Consider the following 15,450-nt stretch of genomic DNA (forward strand, 5'->3'; position numbering starts at 1 on the left):
TCAGCAAAACAGCACTAAATAGTAAATATAACCATATTCTGTGTCCATCAATCATACATGTACAGTTCATAAACAGAAAGATAACTAAAAGGGAAAATCCATAATCTCACACTCTCACTAGTTCATTCCAGACCACTAAACAAAACAGGAAAAAAATAAGGTTAGTTGCCGAACTGGAAAAATGTAAAATTTTATTCCAGAAAAAATTAACAAGCTACACAGGAAAAGTTTGGCAAATGCAACTTTATATTTAAATTTCACACACATCTGTATCTTAAAGAATGAAAGACTCACAGACTATAATGTTATTCTAAAATACTAAAAAGTATATGTTTTGTACAAGAAGGAAAAGAAAATGAAATAATTTGAACAACCAATACATCAAAATGTGCAGAAAGTATAAACAAGACTGTGCCTTCAGTAGAATAGATGCTTCCCAAACGCTGCAAAATATAATACTAAGGCTTCAGTCTCTCCAAGACAGCTCACTTTAATATAAACATACTCCACTGCCTCTGTTTCTTGTTGTGAACCAGAACGGGTGGCACATCTGGGCGACTCATCTCACTCATGTGATGTACATACTGATTCTGGGAACAATAGGAGCTTAAAGAAAGAGGTGGTTCAAGTGTTCTTCCATGCACTCCCAAATCACTGACCAGGCTTACTGATTGGATAGGTGTACTTCAAGGTTAAAGAAAATGGAAGCTACTAGATAACCCTTTAAGGCAACATGTATTTATTCTGTATTATTATGAGCGCTCCATATGTAGATTCTTTAATACTGCAATTTGGATAGTACGTTGCCAAACAGATTGATACCCAGGTTTTCTTTTGAACAAGACTTAACTCAGTATTTGCCAAATGAAAAGAAGAAAAAAAATAACACAGAATACATTTAAATGCGCATTTCACTGTTGAAGAAAACCTCCTTTTTTATAGAAAGAATATTTGAAAAAGTAGAATATAATTTTAACCAAAAATACTGCTTTGGAATGCTCCCAACAACTGACTTACAAGGTAACGAAATCTCTCAGTAAGATAATCCAGTAACGCATGGCACATCCTTTATCAGTTATTACAGTACTTTTAATTCCCATTTTGTCAATCTTTGCAATAGAAACCCCAAACTGTATTAAATATTCAAAGAGTCTCCAAACTCTCAAAATCATGTTTATTAACACATTTACCTCAATTCAATTTATTAAGATGTCCAATGCTAACCTTTCTGGATGTTCTTGTTTTTATGTGGTGATTTACACATCATTCAGCAGTGGTTCCTAGCACCTGTCATTTGCAAGATTAAACCTCCAGCCACAGAAACACAAAGGGATCTGTGGTCGAGTCCTTTGTTTCCAATTACAAACCTTCCCTGGTGGCCATCAGGAACACTTTAGGATCAAAAAGGGTTACAGGTGCGCTATTGCAAAGTGTGCACAATGCTGCTGATGCTCCATTCTTGATCTTCATCTCAAGACATGGCTACAGGCCACAATTGCTTAGCAGAGAAGGGTAGTGTTTCACAAGGCTAAAGATTTTGCAGATGCTCCCTCATATAACACAGTAAGGTTCCCTTGGTAACCTGGATTTTCTGCAGTAAAGAAGGGTTGTGCTGAAACAGCGCCTCAGCTCCCTGTTTGAGAAAATGCAGACAAAAGGATTGATTCCAGCTTGGGCAAAACTCATCCAGACAGCTGCTGTTAGAAATCCTCTTGGTACATCAGGATCTTTGGCAAAAACTCTCCAGTAACAAGCTACCAAATAGGGTCCCCACAAGGTCAGGAAAAGGAATGTCATGATATAGAACATTCTACTGATCCTTTTTTCCATTTTGAATTCATCTAATACCAGTAGTCTTCTCCTGCCTGTGGTGTTTGCATTTTGCCTTATTCCAAGTAAGGTGGGTGGTGTGGGACCCCTTCCAAAGCCAGCAAGCCAGTTAGCTGCTGCTTGACCGCTGGCTCCAGGACCATGAAAAGTCCAATTCTGGCTTACTGCTGCTACAAACTGGACTGGCTTCATTTTCCTTCGGTCATGAACAAAAAATATCAGCTTGAGGTAGACAAGCTGTGTGGCTAGAAGAATAAGAGCAAGGAGCAACATAAATCCCAAAGAATCGTTGGCCCTGAAGGAGCGATGCTGAAATGTGCATTGGTCTTCATGATCAATAAAGGAGTAGGTGCCAACATCGAGGACTGGTGGGAAGGCCATAGCTACAGATAAGGTCCACACCATGCAAATTACCGCCAAACAAGTCCAAAATGTCAACCTTTTTGTATAAAAACGATGGTGGGCTATAGCTAAGTATCTGGTGACGCTTATACAGAATAACATGAATGCGGTATGAAAACAGGATAAGACCCCAAGAAATGCAATCACTTTGCAAGTAAGATTCCCATAAGTCCAAGTAGAGCCATTCTTCACGGAGGTGAACACAAATGGAAAACAAATAGCAGATCTCAGGATATCTGAGCAGCACAGATCCAACAGGAAGTAGTAAGGAGCTCTGTGTAAGGTCTTATCTTTGACAAGCAAAATTGAGATAAGAAGGTTACCCACCACACTGACTCCTATTATAAAGCCCAATGATGTTAGCTTTAAAAATGCTGTTAAAGGAGACACATTTTGCAGAATGTTGTCAGCTGCATGGCTATCGTTCGCCATAGATGGAGGATATATATTATTGCTTCAGTCAAGTCTCATGGTCTATATACAAGGGCAAGCACAAGATAGATCCATACATTTTACTGTAAATGTAATCCACAAAAACAACTGAGCTGGTGTCTAGGCACACATTCTGCTCTTTGCTTCTTCTGATGTGTCATGCTGTCAAGAGATCTGGAAAAAAAATAAGCTATCAGTTTTTTAAGCTAGCAAGCAATGGTGTTAACCTAACAATGTTAATATATGGAGAACCCAGAAAGTTACACTAGAGTACTATCATTTGTTTTTAAGCTTTGCCTTATAACAGCTTATAGCATAAAGGAACACACTGTTATTCAATAAATATACAAATGGTATTATAAAATGATACAAGCATACACATACATATAGTCCAAGTCTATCCTCTAGATGAGGTCTATTGTGTAGTAGATACAGATCACACCCATATAAATCATGCAGGATGGTTTATAGCTCATGCATCAATACCCCTGCCTACATGGCCAGCCTATGGGCAAAATACAAAAAAAAATGCCAATTTCTTCCATCATCCTCCTGGTGAACACAAACTATAGGAAATCTCCAGCACCTCTTCAGCACAGCATTATATTGTTGGAGGATACATACACCCCACATCTGACAGGCTGGAGGATCTCCATGTATCCTACATCAGGTTGAAGCCATCTCCCTTTTATTTCCAGGATAAAGGATACATGGGCTGATGTGAAGCAGACACTGCAAGGAGATCAGGCTCGATTCTTTATGGCAAACATTGTACTTGTTACTATGTTACTTTCACATCTCAAAGGAGAAGGAAAATCCGGGTATTTATTCAGCATGGGGGGTTTGTTAGTCAGCTGTGCCTTTCTTATAGGGATAAGGCAGCAGATCATACATGAAATGATGTATTGTTGTGCACTCACATAGGAGGATGATGGATGGATGGATGGATGGACAGATGCTATGGATGCATACACCTACACACAGGCACACACCTTAGCATGTATGTAGCATGCAGGCTGGGCAGCTCCATCTGAGCCTTGATCATGGGTGACTGTGCCGTATGGCCATAGAAAACGTCCCTTTGTTAGGGCTTTCCCATTATCCCAGGAATGCAGCTCCCTTCCCCAGGCTCTGCTTGCACCCTCCAGGCTCAGCCATGGAATATGAAGCGTATAGAACACAGGCAGATGGCTCCTCTATGCCCCTATTATGTCATTTATTAGGAAAAGCTCTGCTTCTGCCTCTATGTAACAACCATCACCTATTTGGCTACACAGAATGACACTCGCACGTTCTCATCGATAAGTCAAAGCAAAGGGTCCTACCTGTTGGTGCTATATATCCTGACAAGAGTATATTTTTTCCGCTGGAGCTTCTTCTTTATATAAAAAGCTGATTTTTTTTTCTCTTAGATACCTTGCCTGAGAATATAGTCAGTGGCTTGGACGACGCATGCGCTGTGAGGCTCCTTGAGCTGCTCGCTTCATCCTCCCCTGTCGCAGCAGCACAGTCTCTCCCAGCAACAGCAGCAGCAGCAGTAGCCCACTGCTGTCTGAATGAGGACACGTCAGGCTGGCAGCTCCTAATGCCTACCTGCTGCAGCTCCCACAGTCAGCCGCACACAGACACCTGGCCCATCCCTAGTCCTCGAGTGAATGTGCAATGTCGTCCGTGTGTGCAGGGCTGGCCGTGTCCTGTCAGGATGTGGGAGCCATATGCAGTAGATTGGACATTGAGGCGCAGTCCCCAGGCTGCTCACACTTCCCGGCACATCCAGCCTTCTCTGCACAAGAGAAAGGCAGCCATGTTCGTCAAATGTCACATTATTGATTTGTTACATAAAAATCCAGAGTGGAAACACCCAGAGTGATGCATTGTTTTTTTTTCCCGTGGAGTTGAGTGGGAGGAGAATGATGAGCACATTGTTACTGGGAAGAACATGGAGGCATTTGCATGCATCACCTCAGGCAGGGTGGGAACAGTTAAAGCGCAACTATAAAATATTTTTACTATTTAGTTTTAGTTAGCTTAGGCCATTATAAGAATTTTAGCAATTTAGATTAATTAACTAAATTGAACCGTTTTTTTTAATATATGTAGCTGAACCTCCCCTCAGAGCTGTGTTTGCCTCTGTGCCACTCTGTCCCACCCTCCTGAAAATCCATACACTGCCTAAGCAGCAGTTAGGTAGGGATTGTCAGCAAGGCACATGTCACAGGCAGGGAAGAGCCTGCTATGAGCTCCAGTGATGATTCAGATATGGGGCACAAAGCAGGAAGTCATTCTGTGACAAACAGTTGTGTTTCCACACTTCTGGGAGCCGGACCCCTGGCTATGACTAGAATTAAAGGGGGGTCTAGTGCTTGTTAAATGCTGCCGCATCTTTCCTTCCCATCCCTCACAATGGACTGGACCGGACCTGCTGATCACTGCTGCTGCCAAACACCGGAGCACACAGAAGTATAGCATGAGGAGAGTCCCTCCCCACCCCCTCCCTTGCTTCCTCTCACCCTGCACTGGATGGCAAGCCCCTCTGGCAGCTCAGGCTCCTTTCCGGTATCTACTTGGCTGTATGACCCCCTCCCCCGAATCCTGCACTCTTCCTTCTATGTGCTCTGGTATCTGTACACCACAGCACTCAGAAAGAGGAGCACACTGGTCCCCTCCCTCCTCCTCCTCCGTTCAGTCTGACACCCTTTCAGTGCTGGTGCTCTCCTCAGTCTTGTAGTAAGCAGGAGAGCAGTACTGTCTTCCTGCCATGTGCTCCAGTCATAATGATTCAGGCATCAGAACACATAGAGGGAAGAGTGCTGTGGTCCCCCAGCCCCCACTCCCCTTCATACTGTCCCATGCCTTACTACTATACAGCCCTGTATCCAATCCCACTGTGTGGGATACCATCTGCAAGAGGACTGTATCTAATCCCACTGTGTGCAATATCATCTACAGGGGGTGTTGTATCTAATTCCACTGTGCGCAATACCATCTGCAGGGGATGCTGTATCTAATCCCACTGTGTGCGATACCATCTGCAGGGGTGCTGTATCTAATCTCACTCTGTGTGATACCATCTTCAGGGGGTGCTGTATCTAATCCCACTGTGTGTGATACCATCTATTAAGGCACTGCTGTGAGATACCATTTACTAAAGCGCTGCATCTAATTCCACTGTGCAATACCATCTACTAAGGAACTGTATCTAATTCCACTGTGTGTGATACCATCTGCTAAGGCGCGGCATCTAATCCCTCTGCGCGTGATAGGATATGCTAAGGCACTGTATCTAATCCCATTGTCCAATGTGTGTGATACCATCTGCTAAGGCACTGTATCTAATCCCTCTGTGTGTGATAGGATATGCTAAGGCACTGTATCTAATCCCATTGTCCAATGTGTGTGATACCATCTGCTAAAGCACTGTATCTAATCCCCCCTTGTGTGATAGGATATGCTAAGCCACTGTATCTAATCCAACTGTCCAGTGTGTGTGATACCATCTGCTAAGGCGCTGGTCAGCAGCCAGTGGATGGAGGGACCCAGCAAGATGATGAGATAGGGAGGCCACACCCACTCTCAGGCAATAAGAGTCCACGCCCACTTTCAGGCAGGAATCGGCCACACCCACTTTCAGTCAGCCAAGAGAAAAATTCATTTATTATTCTGAGTCAAAAAATTGGAGATATCTCAGCGAGCGCATAAGATATGAGCACAGTTTAGTGCTCTTTTTAAAGAGTAACATGTGGGATTTTTATTTGAGCCATTTCATTTTTTGGCTGTTTAAATTTGAGTTACGCTTTAAAGCTACACACGACAGCTTGCCAGCTTTTAGTCAGGTCACTTCTCTCAGTCCACAGTAGAGATGGTTTTCTCTTTTCCTTACATTGTCCCATTCTCATATTCCACCAGGAAACTGCTGCTTCCCCTCCATTGCTTGCCTAGTGTGTTTCTCCAGCAGGGGACGCTGTTTAGAACAGCTAATATTTATTGTTTATTGCAACTTTTTGTTCTACTGCCACACATACCATGTGCTTTACGGCAGTGATGCCAGACCTATGGCTCTCCAGTTGTTACAAAACTACAGCTCCCATTATTTGTCAGGGCATTGTGGGAGTTGTTATTTTGTGACATTAGGATAGGAGTTAAAGTTTTCCACCAGCTGGAGAGCATGCTGGGAGTGGTAGTCATAGTTTTGCAACAGCTGAAGAGCATGATAGGAGCTGGGGGGCCACAGGTTGGGGAACACTAATCTACAGGCTCAATCTTCAGAAAAACAAAAGTTTGTGTATGGCAGTGAAGAAGGTTTAAACCCCTCCATTTATCGTTTTTACAATACACAGTCTCATTTTTCTCATGGTCCATATGTAATGGTGCATTTACACAGAGAGATTTATCTGGCAGATTTTGGAAGCCAAAGCCAGGAATGGATTTGTAAAGAGAAGAAATCTCAGTCTTTCCTTTATGACCTATTCTCTGTTTATAGTCTGTTCCTGGCTTTGGCTTCAAAAATCTGTCAGTTAAATCTTTCAGTGTAAAGGCAAGTGAATGGAACAGCAGTCTCACATTCACAGTACTGCTCCATTCATTCGGGCAATCAGGGATTAGTTAGAAACTTGCAGTAATTCCTTTAGGCTTTTTTGAAGGCCCTAGTACACGGAATGATTATATCGGCCGTATTCGGCTTATATCTGCCAACGATATGAACGTTGTTGGCTGATCATTGCAGTCGTTTGTCTTTCAACATACATATATGTAAAGGAAAACGTGTTGTTTTTTTTAAACTAAGGCTAGGGCCACACTGTGTTTTTGCAGTCCGGATGCATTTGTGTTTCTGTTTTCTGTTATTCCCCCCATAGATCTTATCCCTTTATCCTCTCTAAACGGTGGCTCTGCTGTTGTCATGTAACACCGCACACACTTTCCTTGCCAATACTTCCATCTATTGTACATCTATTAAACTATCCACCCATCCAGTGCCACCAGCCTGTGGTCTCTGATCATTTTGTTACATAGTTACATAGTAACATAGTTAATACGGTTGAAAAAAGACACATGTCCACCAAGTTTAACCAAGGAGGGGATGGATACAGGGAAGGGGGAGGGGTGATAGGTTCTATACATATGCATTTATATTATAGCCCTGTTTTGAAGCCCTCTACTGTTTTTGCTGTGACCAGATCCTGTGGTAGACTGTTCCACAGATTCACAGTTCTCATGGTAAACAAGGCTTGTCCCCTCCGGAGATTAAACCTTTTTTTTTCTCCAGGCGGAGGCAATGCCCCCTTGTCCTTTGAGGGGGTTTTACCTGGAACATCATTTCCCCATATTTCTTGTAGGGGCCATTTATATATTTAAATAAATAAATCATATCTCCCCCTAAATGTCTCTTCTCCAGACTAAATGTAATTCTTTTAATCTCTCCTCATAAATAAGATGCTCCATTCCCCTTATTAGTTTAGTTGCCCGTCTTTGTACTCTCTCCAGCTCTAGAACGTCCTCTTTATGAATCGGGTTCCAAAACTGGACAGCATACTCCAGATGAGGCCGCACCAAAGCTTTATAAAGCGGTAATATTATATCCCTGTCCCGTGAGTCCATGCCTGTTTTAATGCATGACAATATCCTGCTGGCCTTGGAAGCAGCTGACTGACATTGTGTGCTGTTCTGTAGTCTATTATCTACAAGTATACCCAGATCCTTCTCCATCAGCGACTCTCCCAGAGTAACTCCCCCCAGGACATATGATGCATGCGGGTTATTAGTACCCAGGTGCATAACTTTACATTTATCCACATTGAACCTCATTTGCCAAGTGGACACCCAAACACTCAGTGTGTCTAAGTCATCCTGTAACATCTGCACATCCTCCATAGACTGTACTGTACTACAAAGCTTGGTGTCATCTGCAAAGATAGAAACATTGCTGTTAATTCCATTCTCAATATCATTAATAAACAAGTTAAACAGAAGAGGGCTGAGTACTGACCCTTGGGGTACACCACTTATTACCGGGGACCATTCGGAGTAGGAATCATTGACCACCACTCTCTAGGTACGATTTTTAAGCCAGTTTTCAATCCAGTTACACATTAAATTTTCCAAACCGATAGACTTTAACTTACCCATCAGACGTCCATGAGGAACTGTTTCAAACGCTTTAGCAAAATCCAGGTACACGATATCCACAGCCGTGCCGCCATCCAGGCTTCTACTTACCTCTTCATAGAAACATATTAGGTTGGTTTGACATTTTCTGTCCTTAGTAAAACCATGCTGGTTATCACTTATAATACTATTAGCCACTACATATTCCTGGATGTAGTCCCTTATAAGCCCCTCAAATAGTTTCCCCACAATGGACGTTAAGCTTACAGGTCTATAGTTACCTGGGGAAGTTCGAGAGCCCTTTTTGAAGATCGGCACTACATTTGCCTTACGCCAGTCCCTCGGCACAATACCAGTAAGCAAAGAATCACTGAATATTTCATACAAGGGTAGAGAAATTACAGAACTGAGTTCCCTAAGAACTCTGAGGTGTAATCCATCAGGCCCTGGAGCTTTGGTTACATTGAGTTTATTTAATTTATCTTGGACCATATCTATAGTAAACCAGTTCAGTACATTACATGTGTTAGCAGCACTGGCCCCACCCACCTCAGTACTGGCCCCACCCACAACAGCTCCATCCTCTTCTGTTGTATATACAGAACTGAAGAAGCCATTAAGTAACTCAGCTTTCTCCTGATCCCCAGTTATTAATTCCCCGTCGCCATTATTTAGGGGTCCTACCTGCTCTGACCTTGGTTTTTTTGCATTAATATATTTGAAGAATTTTTGGCCGTTTCTTTTGCTATCTATGGCTACCTGTCTTTCATTGTGAATTTTTGCTGCTTTTATTACATTTTTACAGGTTTTGTTGACTTCTTTGTAATGTTTAAAGGCTACAGCTGACCCCTCTGATTTGTATTTTTTGAATGCCCCTTTTTTCTCATTTATAGCCCTTCTAACCTCGGTTGTAAGCCATGTGGGATTGGATTTTAACTGTTTATATTTATTACCCATAGGAATATATTTGGCAGTACAGTTATTTAATGTGGATTTGAAGATTTCCCATTTATTATCAGTATCAGTATGTGATTGTGATTGTTGAAGTGATGATATGATGGCCACATGCCCATGCCTTGCAGTATGTACCTCACTGACTGAAATGACCACCACCTCTTTTTCTTTAACCATATACCGTAAGTGCATGAACCTGCGGTAGCGTAGTACAACAGCCTGAAGCAGGGCTGCTGTCAGAGGTCTGTGTGGTGACATGACCATAATGGGAAAGGGCAGTGTGCTCAGCACGGACCAATCAGAAAGAGAGAATCACAGAGCTATACAGGAGGACATCAAGTAGTATAAGAAAGTTATATAGATTTGTAAATTACTTTTGCAATGACAGGCTGTGATTTTTGCAATTTTTGCATAAAATACACTGCAAAACCAGAAAAAAATTAAATGTGTGGTGAAATTGAAAAAAAAAGAAAAACTTTTTTTTTTTAATTTTTTTTTTAGGCTGTTCGCCCTGGGGTAAAACTGTCTTGTTATATATGTTCCTTAAGTCGGTACAATTACAATGATATGTAACTTGTATAACTTTTTTTTTATTTGATGGCTTGTAAAAAATTCAAACCATTTAAAAAAAATATATGTTCCTTAACCCCTTCAAGACTAAGCCTATTTGGGCCTTAAAGGACAACTCCCGTGGGACCCCCCCCCAAAAAAAAAAACACAGACACACACAGACACCATACTCACCATCCCTCCGGTGACGATCGCCACTCCATTCGCCCGCCATCCGCCTCAACGTCACCGCCGTCCGCCGTCCAGCGATGTCTCTGACTTCCGGGTCCTGGGGATGGAAAAGGCTGCTAGTGCGCTTGCGCACCGGCAGCCTTTTCATTGGCTGGAGCGCATCACATGGCTTCCAGCAACCTCAGCCAATCAGGGCTGAGCAAGCTGGAAGCCATGTGATGCGCTCCAGCCAATGAAAAGGCTGCTGGTGCGCATGTGCACCAGCAGCCTTTTCCGTCCCATTCACTCTCTATGAAGATGCCGAGAAGGAAGAAGACCCGGACCGCCCCCCGACTCTGACGTCGTCGTCACCAGATGCCGCCCGGGAGAAGAGGACCGTGACGATCGTAATAGGTAATGTATATATTCTTTAACTTCCGGGCGGGGGGGTCGGGGGTCCGAAAGTGGGGGAAGGGGGCCAGACCGGGTATTTAACCACATTACAAAGTTATATAACTTTGTAATGTGTGTTAAATAAGCTAAAAATTTTTTTCGTGGGAGTTGTCCTTTAATGACCAGGCTCACTTTATGCGCTTATAGTTCAGTGATGCTTTAATGTATGCTAGCGATTTTGAGATTGTTTTTTCGTCACATATGGCACTTTATATTAGTGGCAAAATTTGGTCACTACTTTGTGTGTTTTTTGCGAAAAAACATCAAAATAACATTAAAAATAAAAAAAATTTGCATTTTATGAACTTTCAAATTCTCTGCTTCTAAAAAAAGTCCTATCACATAAACTAGTTACCAAGTCACATTACCAATATGTCCTCTTTATTCTGGCTTCATTTCATAAACATATTTTACTTTTTCAGGGTGTTACGGGGCTTAGAAATTCATCAGCAAATTATCACATTTTCATGAAGGTTTCCAAAACTGATTTTTTTAGGGACCAGTTCTTTTTTTAAGTTGATTTAGGAGGTTTCTATACTGCAAACCCCCATAAGTGACCCCATTTTGGAAACTACAAACCTTAAAGAATGAATGTAGGGGTATAATGAGCATTTTAACCCTACAGGGGCTGGAGGAAAGTATTCACCATTAGGCTGTAAAAAAATGGAAAATTAAAATTTTCCAATAATATATACATTTAGATTAAAGTTTCTCATTTTCAAAATGAACATGAGAGAAAAAGCATACCCATAATTTGTAACGCAGGTTCTCTTGAGTACAACGGTTCCCCATATGTGGGCGTAAACCACTGTTTGGGCACACAGCATGGGTCAGAAGGGAAGGAGCGCCAATTAGCTTTTTCAATGCAGATTTTGCTGAAGAAGTTTCTGAGCGCCAGGTGCGTTTGCAGAGCCCCTGTAGTGTCAGCAGAGAGAAAACCCCCCATAAATCACCCCATTATGGAAAGTGCACCCCTCAAAGAATTCATTTTGGGGTGTGGTGAGCATTTTGACCCCACAGGTATTAGAGGAAAGTATTCAAAAGTAGACAGTAAAAATGAAAAACTCGAATTTTTCCAATAATATGTTCCTTTAGTTTGAAATTTCTCAATTTCACGAGGAACTGGAGAGTAAATTTACCCCACAATCTGTAATGCAGGTTCTCCTGAGTAGAACGGTACCCCATATGTGGGCATAAACCACTGCATGGGCACACAGGGGGGCTCAGAAGGAAAGGAGCGCCAATTAGCTTTTTCAATGGAGATTTTGCTGTAGAAGTTTCTGAGCGCCAGGTGCGTTTGCAGTGCCCCTGTAGTGCCAGCAGAGTAAAATCTCGCCATAAGTCACCACATTTTGGAAAGTGCACCCCTCAAAGAATTCATTTTTGGGTGTGGTGAGCATTTTGACTCCACAGGTATTAAAGGAAAGTATTCAAAAGTAGACAGTAAAAATGAAAAACTCGAATTTTTCCAATAATATGTTCCTTTAGTTTGAAGTTTCTCAATTTCACGAGGAATAGGAGAGAAAATTCACCTAAAAATCGGTAAAGCAGGTTCTCCTGAGTAGAACGGTACCTCATATGTGGGTATAAACTACTGTATGAGCACACAGGAGGGCTCAGAAGGAAGGGAGCGCCAATTAGCATTTTCAGTGCATGATTTATCTGAAGAATTTTCTGAGCACCAGGTGCGTTTACAGCGCCTCTGTAGTGTCAGCAGAATAGAACCCCCCAAAAAGTCACCCCATTTTGGAAAGTGCACCCCTCAAAGAATACATTTTGGGGTGTGGTGAGCATTTTGACCCCACAGGTATTAGAGGGAAGTATTTAAAATTGGCCAGTAAAAATGAAAAAAAATGTACCCCAAAATCTGTAACACAGGTTCTCCTGAGTACAACGGTACCCCATATGTGGGCATAAACCACTGTATGGGCACACAGCAGGCCTCAGAAGGAAAGGAGCGCCAATTTGCTGGAGCAAAACCGCAGCTAGTGATAGTTATTAGAATAGCGCAGTTACTAAAATACAATAAAAAAAAGAGATTACAGGTAATGCGGGGTGGTTACGGACAGTCTGGGGTGGTTACGGGTAATCTGGAAATGGTTACAAGCAACCTGGGGTGGTTACAGGTAATCTGGGGTGGATACCGACAACCTGGGGTGGTTACAGGTAATCTGGAGTGTATATGGACAACCAGGGGTGGTTACGGATAATCTGGGGTGGATAAGGTCAACATGCGGTGGTCACGAGCAACCTGCTGTGGTTACGGCAACCTGGGGTGGTTATAGGCAACGTGGGGTGGTTACGGGCAACGTGGGGTGGTTACGGGCAACCTGCTGTGGTTACAGACAATCTAGGGTGGTTACAGGCAACCTGCTGTGGTTACGGGAAACGTGGGGTGGTTACGTACATCCTGGGGTGGTTACGGATAAACTGAAGTGCTTATAGGTAATCAGAGGCAACGTGCGGTGATAAGTCGCAGTGTGCGGTAGTCAGAGGCAACGTGCGTTGGTTAGAGGCAACGTGCGGTGGTCATTGGCGACATGCGGTGGTCAGAGGCAACGTGAGGTGGTCAGAGGCAATGTGCGGTGGTCAGAGGCAACTTGCGGTGGTAAGTGGCAACATGCGGTGGTAAGTGGCAATGTGAGGTGGTAAGAGGCAACCTGCGGTGGTCAGAGGCGACGTGCGATTGTCAGAGGCGACGTGCGATTGTCAGAGGCGACGTGCGATTGTCAGAGGCGACGTGCGGTTGTCAGAGGCGGCGTGCGGTTGTCAGAGGCAGCGTGCGGTGGTTAGAGGCAACGTGCGGGGGGGTTACAGTCAATGTGCGGTGGTTACGGGCAACCTGCGGTGGTTACGGGTAATCTGGGGGGGTTAGGGGTAATCAGGGAGTAAACTATAATTATTACTATAATAAAAAGTGTATGTTTTATTTTTTTGTGTTTTTCACTTTTTGTACTTTACACATTCATTTTCACTGTATTACTATGATTACTGTGATATTTTCTATCTCTGTCTCTTTAAATTTTGAGAGTTGGCTGCTTCTGAAGCACATGCGCACTTCAGAAGCAGTCAAAACGCTGATGAGGAAGGACCTCCCAGGATCAGGTAAGTATAATGTGAAGGGGGGGGGGGGGGGTGACTGGGGGATGGGGGGTGACTGGGGGGGTAGGGGGCGACTTGAGGGACGGAGACTAACACTTTTTATCCTCTGTCACCAATCATTTATGGTGACAGGGGATAAAAAGTGCATCCCTGCACATGGCACAAGCGATCAGTGGTATATAGTATATACCGCTGATCGCTTGTAACGGGACCCCACAGGGGGGTCCCCGATCACTGCCCCATGCTCTCCGCTACCTCCAGTGGTGGAGAGCATGGGGCTTTGATTATTTATTTTCCATTGCTGTGAACAGACATAAGTCTGTTCACAGTGATGGCGGCGGCCATCTTGGATCCGATGGCAGCCGGGGGAGGGAGCGGGTTAGTTACTGCCCTACTAGGGGGGGGGGCTGATCTGGGGTCTGATTGACTTATTTAATCCAGATGAAAGGCACTGCAGCGCCCGCCCATTAGTGACCGCCGTATCAGTTAACTGCCTGGATTCGGGCACGGCCCGGATCTCGGCAGTTGCGGCGGGTGCCCGGCTATCACTGACAGCCGGGCCCCGCCGGGGATGACAGGAGTGCAGCTCCTGCACCCCTGTCATCCCGAGGACGTACCGGCACGTCCAAATCTGCAGGAACGGGCTGCAGATTTGGACGTGTCGGTACGTCCTTATGCGGCAAGGGGTTAAAATCGCTCTATTTCCATGCTTATAGCACTTTTATCCTTTGGTCTATGGGTTGTTTGAGGTGTCATCTTTTGCGCCATGATCTGTACTTTCTATCGGTACCTTGATTGCGCATATGCGACTTTTTGATTGCTTTTTATTACAATTTTTCTGGATTTGATGCAACCAAAAGTGTGCACTTTTGCACTTTGGAATTGTTTTGCGCTTATGCTGTTTACCGTACGATATCGGGAATGAAATAAATTAATAGTTTGGGCGATTACACACGTGGCGATACAAAACATGTTTATTTATTTTTTTATTTTTATTTATAAAATGGGAAACAGGGGGGGGATTCAAGCTTTTATTAGGGGAGGTTTTTTAAAAATTAATAATATATATATAATAATAATAATAATAAATAATTATACAATTTTTTTACACATATAATAGAAGTCCCCCTGAGGGACTTCTAGTATAGCCACACTGATCTCTCATAGAGATCTATGCAGTAGCCGAAACAAAAGAATGTGCCATTACGGCGCAGACCCCGGCCGGCTTCAGATGCAGCTTCTTGTCGCGGGGGGTCCTTTCCCCCCACTAGACACCAGGAAAGGGGAAAAGCTGTTTGGGTCGTCTAGGGGTTAAATATCTCTAGCCTTCCAGTACTTATCAGCTGATGTATGTCTTGCAGGAAGTGGTGTATTCTCTCCTGTCTGACATAGTTCTCTCTGCTGCCACCTCTGGCCATATAAGGAACTGTTCAGAGCAGGAGAGGTTTTCTGTAC

General features: G+C 43.4%; 1 protein-coding gene across 1 annotated transcript; it reads right to left on the reverse strand.

Moving 5' to 3' along the window:
• Positions 1–309: 309 nt before the first annotated feature.
• On the reverse strand, positions 310–4,573 carry GPR85 (G protein-coupled receptor 85). The gene is made up of 2 exons (XM_069956037.1): positions 3,990–4,573; positions 310–2,838 (listed from the first exon to the last, which is right to left on the reverse strand). Exon 2 carries the CDS (start codon positions 2,662–2,664, stop codon positions 1,552–1,554), a length of 1,113 nt encoding a protein of 370 aa, XP_069812138.1. The 5' UTR covers positions 2,665–2,838; positions 3,990–4,573; the 3' UTR covers positions 310–1,551.
• Between the last annotated feature and the right edge of the window lie 10,877 nt (positions 4,574–15,450).

Source organism: Dendropsophus ebraccatus, chromosome 1 (assembly GCF_027789765.1).
Source record: "Dendropsophus ebraccatus isolate aDenEbr1 chromosome 1, aDenEbr1.pat, whole genome shotgun sequence".
In the NCBI taxonomy this organism is placed as follows: domain Eukaryota; kingdom Metazoa; phylum Chordata; class Amphibia; order Anura; family Hylidae; genus Dendropsophus; species Dendropsophus ebraccatus.

Bases quoted from the DNA above. Each gene is read 5' to 3' on its own strand.
- GPR85 (XM_069956037.1), bottom strand. From the start codon at position 2,664: ATGGCGAACGATAGCCATGCAGCTGACAACATTCTGCAAAATGTGTCT.